Source organism: Oncorhynchus keta, chromosome 10 (assembly GCF_023373465.1).
Source record: "Oncorhynchus keta strain PuntledgeMale-10-30-2019 chromosome 10, Oket_V2, whole genome shotgun sequence".
Classification (NCBI taxonomy): Eukaryota; Metazoa; Chordata; class Actinopteri; order Salmoniformes; family Salmonidae; genus Oncorhynchus; species Oncorhynchus keta.
The window spans coordinates 54,729,227-54,743,619 of NC_068430.1; the positions used below are offsets into that span (position 1 = coordinate 54,729,227).

Here is a 14,393-nt window from a genome sequence, read left to right on the forward strand (position 1 = left end):
TTGGCGTGTTCTTTACCACCGACACTCACTGACCCAGGCAATTGATGACTTGTTTAAGGGCTTTAGACAGGTTTGAAGAATCATAACCTACTGAATGTAGTTGATGTTGATATCTCAATGACCCCAGGTTAATTCCTCAAAAGACAAAAAAAAAAACAACAGTTCAAATAATATTCCATTGACCTTTTATTGTGAACTAGCCTATATCAAGTTAGTTGTCTATCCCAACAGAAAGCATCCACGTTGATGTTGTGCTCATCTGTTAATGCCATTTTGTTGATGTTGCTTGTGCAGCTGCATGTGGACACAAAATCTTTCACTTCCTGCCTCTGCATACACTTCCTCTCCCTCACTGCTCTTACTCGGTGGCTTTGTGGTTCACTTGGCCTTGGTGCTGGCATACTGCTCTGCTAGTTTCACTTTGCTGCTGAAACCAACAACAAAAAAGGACCGAGAGCATGGTTTGAAATGTCTGTCAGATGAAATCGGTTCAATTGTGCCCATGTTCCATCCTATCATTTGGGGTCAACAATATATGTCCTTTTTGGGAAAGGGGAATAATATACATTTTGTTGGCCTGGGTTTGGAAAATAGTGAACGTTGCACCAGTAAGTTACAATAGTTGTTTAGAATCATTATGTGTGTAGGGCCTAGATACTGTAGGGCCTAGATACTGTAAGTATCATGAAGGACATGAACCACCCGAGCCACGGTCTGTTCACCCCGCTATCATTCCGAAGGCGAGATCAGTACAGGTGCATCAAAGCTGGGACCGAGAGACTGAAAAACAGCTTCTATCTCAAGGCCATCAGACTGTTAAATAGCCATCACTAGCCGGCTACCACCCAGTTACTCAACTCTGCACCGTTAAGGCTGCTGCCCTTTATACATAGACTTGGAATGACTGGCCACTTAAATAATGGAACACTAGTCACTTCAATAATGTTAACATCCTGCTTTACCCATCTCATATGTATATACTGTATTCGACTGTATTTTAGTCAATGCCACTCCAATATTGCTTGTCCTAATATTTTATATATTTCTTCCATTCTTTTAATTTTAGATTTGTGTATTGTTGTGAAATGTTAGATACTACAGCACTGTTGTAGCTAGGAACACAAGCATTTTGCTACCCCCGCAATATCATCCTCTAAATATGTGTATGTGACCAATACATTTTGAATTGAAGGGTGATTGTCAGTACCTCGCGCAGGTCAACCTGAACAACGGTACAATACCTATTATAGAGTCATGCCCATTAATGTTGATTGAATGAAAGCTGTGGATATATCAACCGCTTTTGTTTTTGTCCTGTCATAGGTCATGCAGAAGCTGGGGAAGAACATGGAGACTAAAGATGAACAGTTTGAGCAGTACTCCCAGAACCTTCTCAAACAACAGGTACCGGATGAAGAAAAGCTCTACTTCAATGTCATGCTGTTTCTGTCTCCCATGGTGAACTGCAACGCTGATGCAATGGGTGTTTGTATCGATAAGCCCACTTTTTGTAACATGCTGTACTAGGCCTATATGAGTCATACTGACTGTTACTGTTGGTTGCTCAAGCCTCTCCATCCCCTAAAGGCCTTCCCACACTACGTCGGATGCTGTCTTTATTACATGTTACGTGTCACACTGTGCGACGTATTCAAATTCAAATCTTGATTATCAACCTGGCCAGATTGTACGCTTTGTTTCAGTTCTCTCGTCACATTCTGCGATTGTCATGCATTGCAAGGATACTTCAGCGAAGTAGGCTACATCAACTGCGTCAACTGGGCGTATCAAGCATGGCATCGAAAGAACGACAACACACCAGAAAGGTGTCATTGTCGGCAGTGTTCCTCCTATTGGTCAGTCACCCCAATCCCCGGTGACTCATATGAGCTCGTAACACTAGCCAAACTCCACGATAAAAGCTCAACATTTCTGACACTTTCAGAACGTTGTCGGAGCTTACAACACACATAGTGGTACATAATCATCAGATCTATATATATACCCTGTCATACTGAATGAGAGAAGACGTCAGACGATCGTTTATGACCAAAGAACTTGCCCACGACGTGGACATTTTGTCTGATGGAAAAATATAAAAAAAAATTGTTTACATTATTCTTTTTTTAAATGTAATTTCATTGACTTCTATGCTGTCAAATGGCCAACTGACTAGCCACTGGTTGGTCGCTCATTTGAAAAAGTACTGGAAAACCAGAGGTTGATTTGTCTGCTAAATCAGTGGTTCCCAAACTCAGGGGCGCGAGGGTCCGGCATTAAATTTAGTCTTGAAAGTTGTAATAGTAGAATGCACAAGACACATCACTTCTTCTTGTCATGTTAGTTATTGCATACCTTAAGAGCTATTTATAATTTGTCAGAAATGTCCAGATCAACTAGCTTTAAAACTGCAACATTTTTGTAAAAATCTCTCCACTAGGGCCTCCAATGTGGTGCAGCAGTCTATGGCACTGTACACATTGCTGGAGGCGTCACTATAACCCCGGGTTTGATCCCAGGCTGTGCGACAGCCGGCCGTGACCAGGAGACCCATGAGGCGGCTCACAATTGGCACAGCATTGTCCGGGTTAGGGGTGGGTTTGGCTGGTCGGGATTTCCTTGTCCCATCGCGCTCTAGCGACTCCTTGTGGAGGGCCGGACGCCTGCAAGCTGACTTCGGTTGCCAGTTGTATGGTGTTTCCACCAACACATTGGTGCGGCTGGCTTCCAGGTTAAGCGAGCAGTGTGTCAAGAAGCAGTGCGGCTTGGGAGGGTCGTGTTTCGGAGGACGCATGGCTCTCGACCTTCGCGACCTGTAACTACCAATTGGATATCACGAAATTGGGGGAGAAAAATGGATAAAAGTACCCCAAAGAAATCTCTCCACCAACAAGAGGCGTGTGAACAGTTTGTCATGAACAGTGCTTGTTCCCATAAATATAGATGCACTGGGGGGTGTTCCCCTACATACAATACCCCATAATGACAAAGCAAAAACTTTTTTTTTTAGGAATAAAATAAATAACAGAGATCACATTTTACATAAGTGTTCAGACCCTTTACTCAGTACTTTGTTATAGCACCTTTGGCAGCGATTACAGCCTTGAGTCTTCTGAGGTATGATGCACACCTGTATTTGGGGAGTTTCTTCCATTCTTCTCTGCAGATCCTCTCAAGCTCTGTCAGGTTGAATGGGGAGCATCGCTGCACAGCGATTTTCAGGTCTCTCCAGAGATGTTCAATTCCAGATTCTGGCTGGGCCACTCAAGGACGTTCAGAGACTCCTGCGTCATCTTGGCTGTGTGCTTGGGGTCGTTGTCCTGTTGGAAGGTGAACCTTAACCCCAGTCTGAGGTCCTGAGTGCTCTGGAGCAGGTTTTCATCAAGGAGCTCTCTTTACTCTTTACGTGCCTTTTGGCAAACTCCAAGCGGGCTGTCGTATCTTTTACTGAGGAGTGGCTTCTGTCTCGCCACTCAACAATAACGTCATGATTGGTGGAGTGCTACAGAGATGGTTGTCCTTCTGGAAGGTTCTCCCATGCCCACAGAGGAACTCTGGAGCTCTGTCAGAGTGACCACCGGATTCTTGGTCACCTCCCTCACCAAGGCCCTTCTCCCTGACTGCTCAGGCTGCCAGCTCTAGGAAGAGTCTTGGTGGTTCCAAACTTCTTCCATTTAAGAATGATGGAGGCCACTGTGTTCTTGGGGACGTTCAATGCTGCAGAAGTGTTTTGGTACCCTTCCACAGATCTGTGCTTCTACCACAAGTCGGTCTTGGAGCTCTACAAAACAATTCCTTTGACCTCATGGCTTGGTTTTCGATCTGACATGCACTGTCAACTATGGGACCTTATCAAATCATGTCCAATCAATTGAAATTACCACAGGTGGACTCCAATCAAGTTGTAGAAACATTTCAAGGATTATCAATGGAAAAAGGATGCATCTGAGCTCAATTTGGAGTCTCATAGCAAAGGATCTGAACACTTGTGTAAATAAGGTATTTATTTGTATGCATTAATAAAAACCTGTTTTCACTTTGTCATTTTGGGGTATTGTGTGTAGATTGATGAGAAATGAATAATTGTATCAATTTTAGAATAAGGCTGTAACGTAACAAAATGTGGAAAAAAATCAAGGGGTTTAAATACTTTCTGAATGCACTGTATGTTGCAAGGGAGCTATCTCTGACATTCGGTTAACTGTTTATATGCCCTCAAATCTGTGCACTTTTAAATATCTGTATTTTGGGTCATTTCACCAAATCAACACATATTAAGAAAAGGTTTTTGAGTGGCTTAGCGGTCTAAGGCACTGCATATGTGCTAGAGGAGCCACTACAGACCTGGTTTGATTCTAGGCCGTGATTGGAGTCCCATAGGGCGGTGCACAATTGGCCCAGCATTGTCCGTGTTAGGGCTTTGCCGGGGTAGGCTGTCATTGTAAATAAGAATTTTTTCTTAACGGACTTAAAGGTTAAATATATATATACAATTTATAATTTTAAAAGATTAAAGAGCGACTGACGCTAAAAAGATACTTCTTGTTTGGAAAATGGCCGATTTGCCATTGATATAAGTCAGAAACATTTATTCTAGTGTCAAAATTGACTACAAAGTGTGAATGGGTTAATTTTGGTCATAAAGTAGTCTTGTCCAAAAATTAGATTTGGGAGAAGATGGGAAACAATTAAGGGTACCATAACAGTTTTCTGTGGGTTGGGCTTATTTTAATCCTGCCCACAGCTGTCAGCACCCAAGTAACCTGATCATAATGCCTGTGGTCAATTTGGTTTGACATTTGATATCCCTATTGGGCTTAGGGATCATCAGGAAATTACACAATGTACATGGGACAATATTTTATAGGTCAATATCTCCAAATGTTAATGACTTAGAAATCTTAAACCAACTATAAATTGTAGAAGTTCATATATAAATATTGACAGCATTTAATAACACATGAAAATATTGTCCCATTTCCATTGTAATTTATTGACGGCCCCTGACTATCCCCAGAGATTGGCAAATTTGTTTTGACTTTGGATCGCCTCTCTTCCCACCTACGAGCACACACGAGACACCCACATCAAACCTTACCCCAAAACCAACTCAAGTTTGAATTCAGTCATGGCTGCTAGCATTTAATTAACCAAACAATGGCCACCCAACCTGGTTTCAGAGCATTTTGTATTATTCTGTACGTAAATCTGAGACACTCAATTTAGTTTTTGTTATTCCATTTAGTATATGTTAGGTATGGTTACATAAGACAGATGGTTACTTAAGGCTAAAATGGTGGGGGTGGATGTGTATCCATCTCATCACGGTCAATGTGAGCTAATTAGCAACTTTTTAACTACTTTTTAGCTACTGTGGCTCAGTTGGTAGAGCATGGCGCTTGTAACGCCAGGGTAGTGGGTTCGATTCCCGGGACCACCCATACATAGAATGTATGCACACATGACTGTAAGTCGCTTTGGATAAAAGCGTCAGCTAAATGGCATATATTATTATTATATTACTTTGAAACTACTTAGCATGTTAGCTAACCCTCCCCCTAACCTTTAACCTAACCGTAACCCTTTAACCTAACTCCTAAACTTAACCCTAACCCTACCTAACATTAGCGAACTAGCTAATGTTAGCCACCTAGACAGAATTCATAACATATAATACATTTTGCAAATTGGTTACATAATACGGATTGTAAAAAATGGAGTGTCTTGGATTTCCGTAGAGAATAATATGAAATGCTCTGAGACCAGGTTGGGCCACCATGCCTTGCGTAAAACAATATACTCCTTATTCAGATTTTATTTTTTTGTCATTAGTTTCTCTGGCTCCTTGAAGTAAAATATAGTAAAAAAAAATATAAATAAAAAGGTCATCCTTGTTCGAAAAGGACAGTGTCACTTTTAAAACACATACCTATACATTCTTTACTGTTATTGTTTGTGGTATGATTGTACATCTTGAATTGTGAACATCCTGGTGTCTTTGTCTTTCAGTGTTTTTGGAGATGTATCCTCTGTAAAGGTGACGTCAACTACTGGAATGGGTCTTTGATTGATGGATGCTCTCACTGTAAGAAATGTACTATAACAACTCCCTCGTTGAATCTTCTGTCTTTTCAACCAACAGAATGATGGGGGAAGACTATTCAAAGAAGTCCAAGCGTACTTCCGTGCAGTGAAAGGTAGGAGCTATTTCATCTCACTCCATAGCAGAGGTTTCTCATGGGCACAGGAGCACCTACGGTTCTGATTAGTCAAATCAATGGCTTAATTTAAGTTGTTAAACAACAAAACTGGCCAAACAGGCAGGGTTGGCTTAGAATGTTGACAAATGTTATCCAATTTTTATTGAAAACATAAATACATTTGCACAATGAGCACTTGTCTCTCAAATACATAGTTACAGTTGTTGGTTAGAACAAAATGAAACTAGCTGAAACGAGCCACTTGTGATCCCCCACAAGGTCGTGTCTTGTCATTGTTGCTAGCTATCTGGCGATCAAGAATTACAACTCAGACCTCTGCCCCATTAAGGCTTCCGTATTGTTTTCATGGTGTTGTCTGCTAACCCATCTATAGATTCAATACTTATCTTTAGTGTTGTCCTATGCATTTAGGCAGTTCAGGCTGCCATATTCATATTCAGGTCAAAACCAAATATCTATAATCGTTGTGTTGTCATGGCCTCAAGATCAGAAATCTTTACCCTATTATTTTTTTGGCTTTGATGTAGTTGTAGGCCTATATTATGTACAGTAATGTGTTAAATTTGACACATTGGCCCAAGTCTCTTTTTGTAAACTGACCACACTTTCAAATCCTCTCTGGTGGCATGAGGGAGAAAGTAAAGAGGGAAGTGAATTCCATCTATTATTAGATTTTTTTTTTTTGCAATGCTGTCTATACTGTCAATTTAGAAAAGCAAAGAACTGAGGACCATTAAAAAGGGCAGACTCGGCAAATGAATGTATTATTGATTTGAGAGAGAAATGATTGTGTTAGTATTGTTTGTTTTTAGTGCAACCGTTTGCATACCACTTCAAATGAAGCCCATGTTGTTTTGACCTTGCGTAGGTGTAGCCGAATCAGAATTGTGCCTCAAATCCAAAACGTTAATGTTCTTTCCATTATGATTTCTGTCATGCCAGGTTGTATTTATTAGGTCTACACTTGACACTTACCTGTGATTTCTGCTATCAGAATACGAAGATCCCATTGAAAAGACGGGTCTGATTGTGGAGGTGGTCAGGGATGGATTGTGTGCGGATTTCTCTTTAGTCTTGATGTAATCAGGCTACCGAAAGTGTATACAGTGGGCGATGTCATCAGAACCCCTCCCACAAGTCTCCAAAAAAGGTGTATTTTGGGACCGAGGCAACTTTTCGTTATAACGTCGGAGGAAATAGATTCCAAGTCTGTGAGGAAAGTGTTTGCTGGACTCAAATGCTAGCCATCTAACTAATATTTAGAAAATAATGTTTGTCTGGCTAGAGTTATGCTAATCCGTTTGGAATCACTTTAGTATTGCTTGCTGGCTAGCTAGCTATAGACTCTATAGAGGTTAGCTGCCTAGTTAGCAATTGCTAATTGTGTTATCATATTTAACCTATTCCACCGTTGGTGGCATTTGAATATAGCGCGGGAAAAGGGAATCCGGAAACACTGGACACGTTAGACACGTTTAAATGTAGACTCATGACGCCTTCGGAACTATGATCAGAATACTAAAGCTGCATGAACTGTGAAGTCTAGACACAGCCTTATTAGTGTACGCCGTAGCAAAATGTTTTGCTGCAGAAAATAAGAGTTTCTTTTTAGACAACTTCATGTAGTCCCACCTTGTTTGGTAGTGAATTACTACCCTTGACAGTGTCTAGGCACTACATCCCCAGACACTGTCCTCTAGCCTAGTTAACAAGTGATCTGATAGGCAAGTGGTGTTATCTACACACAAACTTTTTTTATTACAAATGCAGTCAATTTTCCTTCTGTCCTTCTCTACAGTGATGCACGAGACATCCAAGCGACTGTCCCAGACGTTAAGAGACGTCTACGAACCTGACTGGCAGGGAGGAGAGGACCTGTCTGTCATCATGGAGGTGGGCCACAGCTGGGTATTTTGTTGTGATCTATAGTAGGGATGGGCGCGGTTATTTGAATATCCAAACATATGTTAGTATTACATCACTTGGGAGAGTATTAATTTGAGAGAAAAAATATAGGTATATTTTTAACAATGAAAAGGATTTGTCAAAATGTTTATAAAACTGAAATGTGCTACATAACCTACAAGGATAGATCATTATATATATTTTTTATAATACAAGTTTTTTATAATACCTGTAGCATTCACACGTGTAGCTTGTTACTCTCGGTCAATCAAATTGCCGTTACAGTCACAGGCTTCATGTGTAGCAAGGGAAGTGGGCATATTTAGAATCAATGCAAAATGGAATTAAAATGACAGAATTAAGTTGGCTAAATGAGAAAACGTGTAGCTGTCTTTATATGTACCACAGAAGAACCAAGAAATAAAGAGTGACACCTCAGCTGTCTTTTTGGGCTTTTATGTAGATCTGCAATGGTATTATGAAAAGACAGGACAGGAATACTTCAGTCTTCAATGCACCATCTGACAAGTTGTTCTATAGAGGAGGGTCGTGACCTGACTATCATTAATGTGATGACTGCTATTTATCGAATAAATACCTACTATGTTTAATTATTACTCAATTAAATTAATCATATAACAATTAACTCATTAGGAGTTTGGGGCACCACGGGTTAAGTTGTTTACAGAGTTACTATCTCCCAACTTAAACTCTAAAGATGATCTAAATATTTCTTACATCAATAACAGTCAATTATTAATTACTTCCTCATCAGTCTCTTTCTGAACGTCGATGACTTCGTAAATCTGCACGGACCCTAACCTAAGTGATGAATCAGCGATACACATATTGACTTAATTATGTATTTACTATTTAACTAAATAATCACACAGAAATACATAAACACACACACACACACGGTATAGGTTATGGTTACTAACACAATGCAATGAAAACAGTCCCTAGTGGACTAACCTGATATGATGGCTTGTTACACAATGGAAAGAGGATGGGGAAAGATAAAGCGCGGGAGAGACAAAGATGGTGAACTTATCGTACATACATTTGGAAACTGCTTTCACTCTAAATATTCATATTTAGCACCCTAACAACCACTCATTCGGATTAGAAATGCAACATATATTTACTCGTAGATGTCTTTCTCTGTTGTCTCTGTTGAAATCACTCGGTCCATCAATGGGGAGTAGTTGGATGTAAAGTCTCTAGTTGTCCACCAGAGGTCACAATGTCCTTTTGTTCTGGAGTGTTCTTAGATTGGATCCTTCAGGTTTACCACACAGTGGTGAGAGGGTTCTGTCTTCTCGTCTTTGGTCAATTTTCCTGGACTACTTTACATGCAGAGTTGCAGACGAAGCATGTTTTGATCTAGCCTTCACCTTCTTCACTCGTCGAGAGTTTCAGAGGGCCTTATCATTTTCTAGTCTTGTAGTTTTAACCATTTCAACGCGTGGACCACATTCTCACGTTCTCTGGACTGTATGGAAATTCTCAGCGAGTCCTTTTAAGCACTCTGGCCTTGGAAGGTGTTCCGTCCTGTTGACACAATTTCTGTGCTCACGTGGGCGTGGTTATGACTGGGCTCAGGTTTATATGAAAAGCCATCATCTCATTTAAAGACTTAAATCACATTTCTATCGTTTCAAAAAAATAGTTAATCATATAATCTAAATCTGATATGCACATTGTGAAAGCTCTTAAAGTTACGATGTTTCCTTTATAACGTCTTTCTGATCATGTTAATGACATCACAGAATATACATGAATTTTCCATATTCCATCTATCATCATTCCCAACATTCTTTGTTAGAAATATTGTTTCATTATCCACTTTTGGATGTTGGGGTTTTGTCTTCCATTTCTGCAGAGTGGGGGAGAGTTTCTGCAAGGTATTTATGTCATAAAACAGGCCAAACTCCCCCCTCTCCTCTCCTGTGTGAGGGTCTGGCTATCCTCAAATCTTTGCGGAGCTGACGGCTCCATTTGATCCTCACAAAGGAGAGACAGTCATGACTGGAGCATGAAGAAAAGTGAAACAAATATTCTGTCTCATCTCTTTCAGTGTTGACAGTATTAAAATACAACTCATGTACAAAAACACTGTAATGTCTCATAATATCTCATCTCATACAAAGTGAAATTGCATTTATCCCATTCAGACCTTAAAGAGCTAAAAGTACATCTCCCATAATGCAACCATAGCATACGTTGGCAGCTCAGATAACCATCGGCATCACAGAAAGACTTTCTAACTAGCAACAGCAATACTTTTTAGCACTCTGTAAAACTATATCAATAACAATGATACAACCCTGAAAGTTACATGCTTCAATAGTCCCACACACCCATATAACAATACCTATATCATTAACCTTGGGGTGCTTTATTTATTTAACTTTGTGGACTTCTACACAGGAGTAATCTGTGAAACATACCTTTCTCTCTGTGTTTTCTCAGACTGAGGAGAACGGGAGCTACGGGTAGTACCAGGGTGTTAGAAGGTTCCGTAAGCACCCAGGTTTAATGAAATAAAAACCGAAGATGTTAATATCATCCATCTACTGTAGCTGCCAACTTAACATCATCAGGCAGTACTAGTAGCACAACAAATGAAAATATAAACCAAAACTAAAGTTCCTGGCGGTCATAGCGATCCGATTCCCTCATCTGTCTGAACTTGGAACATTCCTGTTAGCGGGCTTGGGCCACTGACCCTTAACCTGGATGTTCTGTGTTGTGTACTGTTCTAATAATTTGAAGTTTGATGGAATAACCATTTTAACTCTCCTACATAAGTAGGCTACATTGATCAATCAACAGGTCTGCTGTTGTTTCATATGAATGTAGTTGTTGTAGACATGTACGGGGCCTTAATTAGCCTTGCTACTTTAGCTAGCTAGCTGGCTAACTTACCTCGCTACTGTAGCTAGCTAAATTCTTTAAAACGATTTGATGCGGTCAAGATTTGCTCTACCAGATGGTATGATAGATAACCTATGACATCAACAAGTTTGTCTAACTAGTGAGTCGGTTTGTCTACTTTCTACCTCTCCCTCACGACCACACATACTGGCACCTCCTCGTCCTCTCTCGCCTCTCCCCCACCCGAAACAAGCACCTGCTCTCTTGAGTATCGCAAGCAAGTCTCCATTGAAGTTTCCCCCGCAAAATATTTTCTTTAAAACACATGTATTTCTACTATCCGGATATCCAAAAAAATATCATGATATATTTGAATAGTGAAATAATTTCAAATGTCCAACTCTAAACTATAGTGAGAATCATGATTAACAATGATTCTATTGACAGAAACATTTGTTTGAGATTTAAAATAACAGTGGAGCCTACAAGAATACCAGTGTGTTGACCAGAATTTCATTTTGAAAGGCGAGTGCTTTTTAATTTGTTTTATTTATTTATTCATACCAAAGAAAAGAAGTGAAAGAAAAAAACAGTACAGATAAACACACTGGTAATAACGGTGTGCAGGTGTTGTAAGCCCACATTTTGTTACGTTACAGCCTTATTCTAAAATGTATTAAATAGTTTTCCCTCATCAATCTACACACACAACCTCAAAACTGTTTTTTAGAAAGAAAAAAAAACTGAATTTCACATGTACGTATTCAGACCCTTTACGCAGTACTTTGTTGAAGCACCGTTGAAAGCAATTACAGCCTTGAGTCTTCTTGGGTATAAGGCTAAAAGCTTGGCACACCTGTATTTGGGGAGTTTCTCCCATTCTCTGCAGATCCTCTCAAGCTCTGTAAGGTTGGATGAGGTGCGTCACTGCAGAGATATTTTCAGGTCTCTACAGAGATGATCGATCAGACATGATTTCAAGTCTGGGCTCTGGCTAGGCCACTCAAGGACATTCAGAGACTTGTCCTGAAGTCACTTCTGCATTGTCTTGGCTGTGTGCTTAGGGTCGTTGTCCTGTTGGAAGGTGAGGTCCTGAGCACTCTGGAGCAGGTTTTCATCAAGGATCTGTCTGTACTTTGCTCCGTTAATCTTTCCCTCAATCCTGACTAGTCTCCCAGACCCTGCCGCTGAAAAACATCCCCACAGCATGATGCTACCACCACCATGCTTCACCGTAGAAATGGTGCCAGATTTCCTCCAGAAGTGACGCTTGGCATTCAGGCCAAAGAGTTCAATCTTGGTTTCATGGTCAGAGTCCTTTAGGATCCTTTAGACTGTCATGTGCCTTTTACTGAGGAGTTGCTTCCATCTGGCCACTACCATAAAGGCCTGATTGGTAGAGTGCTGCAGAGAAGGTTGTCCTTTTGGAAGGTTCTCCCATATCCACAGAGGAACTCTGGAGCTCTGTCAGAGTGACTATCGGGTTCTTGGTCACCTCCCTGACCAAGGCCCTTCTCCCCCGATTGCTCAGGTGAGTTGAGCGGCCAGCTCTAAGAAGAGTCTTGGTGGTTCCAAACTTCTTCCATTTAAGAACGATGGAGGCCACTGTGTGCTTGGGAACCTTCAATGCTGGAGACATTTTTTGGTACCCTTCCCCAGATCTGTGCCTCATCACAATCCTGTCCTGGAGCTCAATGGACAATTCCTTCTACCCCATGGCTTGGTTTTTGCTCTGACATGCACTGTCAACTGTGGGACCTTATTTAGATGTGTGTGCCTTTCCAAATCATGCCCAATCTATTGAATTTACCACAGGTGGACTCCAATCAAGTTGTAGAAACATCTCAAGGAGGATCAATGAAAACAGGATGCACCTGAGCTCAATTTCGAAACTCATAGCAAAAGGTCGGAATACTTATGTAAATACGTTTTCACATTTTTTGATATGTAAATAGATTTCTAAAAACCTGTTTTCGATTTGTCATTATCGGTTATTGTGTGTAGATTGATGAAGAAAATGTTTTCTTTAATCCATTTTGGAATAAGGCTGTAAAGTAACAAAATGTGGAAAAAGTGAAGGGGTCTGAATATTTTCCGAATGCACTGTATATGAAAACCACACCACAAATATAAGTTAAACCAAGCGTATTCATTATAATTGTACATGATATACTCAGTAAACAAGAAGAAACATGTTTGAGGCTACATGGAGGGGATTATTGGCTAGTTTGGTTCATCAAGCTGACCCCCTGTCTTCGTTTGAAGTTATTGAGGGATGATGAGGTTTTGGCAATGTGAAGATAAGAATTCCAGAGTATGATACCTCTGTATCTGATAGAGAATTAACTATGTGAGGTGTGGCAGTGGGGAGGGTGAAGGTAATCTCAGTGTCTTGTCTTATATAGATGGATTTCAGAATGAACCTGGAAGAATCCATTGAAGGGTTTAGGTAAACTGTCTGGGAGGTATATGGGAGTATTTGTAGTGCATAACTGACATACATTAATGTTCTAAATAGACAAGATATTTAGTTTCTTAAACAAAGGTGCAGATGGAGCCAGGTAATTAGAGGATGTGGCTAGACTTGCAAATGTATTTTGTATTTTGTGTAGGTAGGAGGCATATGTACTGGCCCAGACAATATTACAGTAAATGAGATATGGGTAAATTAAGCTATAGTATAGAGTTAGGAAGCAAGCCTGATGAACCAAACCACTAATCTTTCTGATGATACCAACCGATTTCTTCACTTTGCTACGGACAAATTGAATATGATCTTTACAGGATAACGTTTCATCAATTAGAACTCAAAGGGAATCTAGTGGATGTGACTTGTTCCATTTCATTTCCCCTAATTGATATTCTGGTTCTTTTTTTCTTTTCTTTTTTTTTACAGTATTTCTTATTCTTACTAGTGAATACAATAAAGTTGGATTTTTTTTTTACATTTAAAGATCATTTGTTTGTCTGGAACCATTCAGGAAATATTGCCATACCTGAGTTGGCTTCATTAATTAGTGAATCAAAATTGGAATCATCAGCAAAGAGAATGGGAAGTATGGTAGAAGACACAGCAGCAAGTTCATGAATATACTGTAGATTAGGAATAACAAAGGTCCGATTATTGAACCCTGTGGCACACCACATGATATCTTGGCCCTGGTAGATGCACTGCCGTTTGCATGAACAAATTGTGCTTCTTCATAAAAAACGTAGCTATATAACCAATTATATGTATTATTATGAAAAAAATGTAATAATACAATTTAGAAAGTAATATTTAATTATCCACCATGTCAAACGCTTTGGATAAATCTGAAAAGATGCCAAGAGCGTATTGTTGTTAAGGGCTGTAAAGATTTTATCCAGTTGCAAAGGAGCAATATC

At 40.0% G+C, this 14,393-nt stretch overlaps 2 protein-coding genes across 9 annotated transcripts in view; one reads left to right on the forward strand and one right to left on the reverse strand.

The window, feature by feature from the left end:
• Window positions 1-14,393, reverse strand: part of LOC118388983 (histone deacetylase 7-like) — a 266,283-nt gene that overhangs the window by 18,382 nt on the left and 233,508 nt on the right. The gene's annotated exons all lie outside the window — the stretch shown is intronic.
• LOC118388976 (bridging integrator 2-like) overlaps window positions 1-14,393 on the forward strand; it is a 33,148-nt gene that overhangs the window by 956 nt on the left and 17,799 nt on the right. For 7 of the 8 annotated variants that reach the window (XR_008144669.1, XR_008144665.1, XR_008144668.1 and 4 more), the window contains exons 2-4: window positions 1,324-1,404; window positions 6,143-6,197; window positions 8,020-8,114. Coding sequence is in view for 2 of the 8 variants with exons in the window: in XM_035778625.2 (XP_035634518.1) it covers window positions 1,324-1,404; window positions 6,143-6,197; window positions 8,020-8,114 (231 nt within the window). In the remaining 6 variants the exon portion in view is untranslated. Of the gene's footprint in view, window positions 1-1,323; window positions 1,405-6,142; window positions 6,198-7,228; window positions 7,436-8,017; window positions 8,115-14,393 lie in introns of those variants that run through there. The other variant, XR_008144670.1, reaches the window with a different exon arrangement.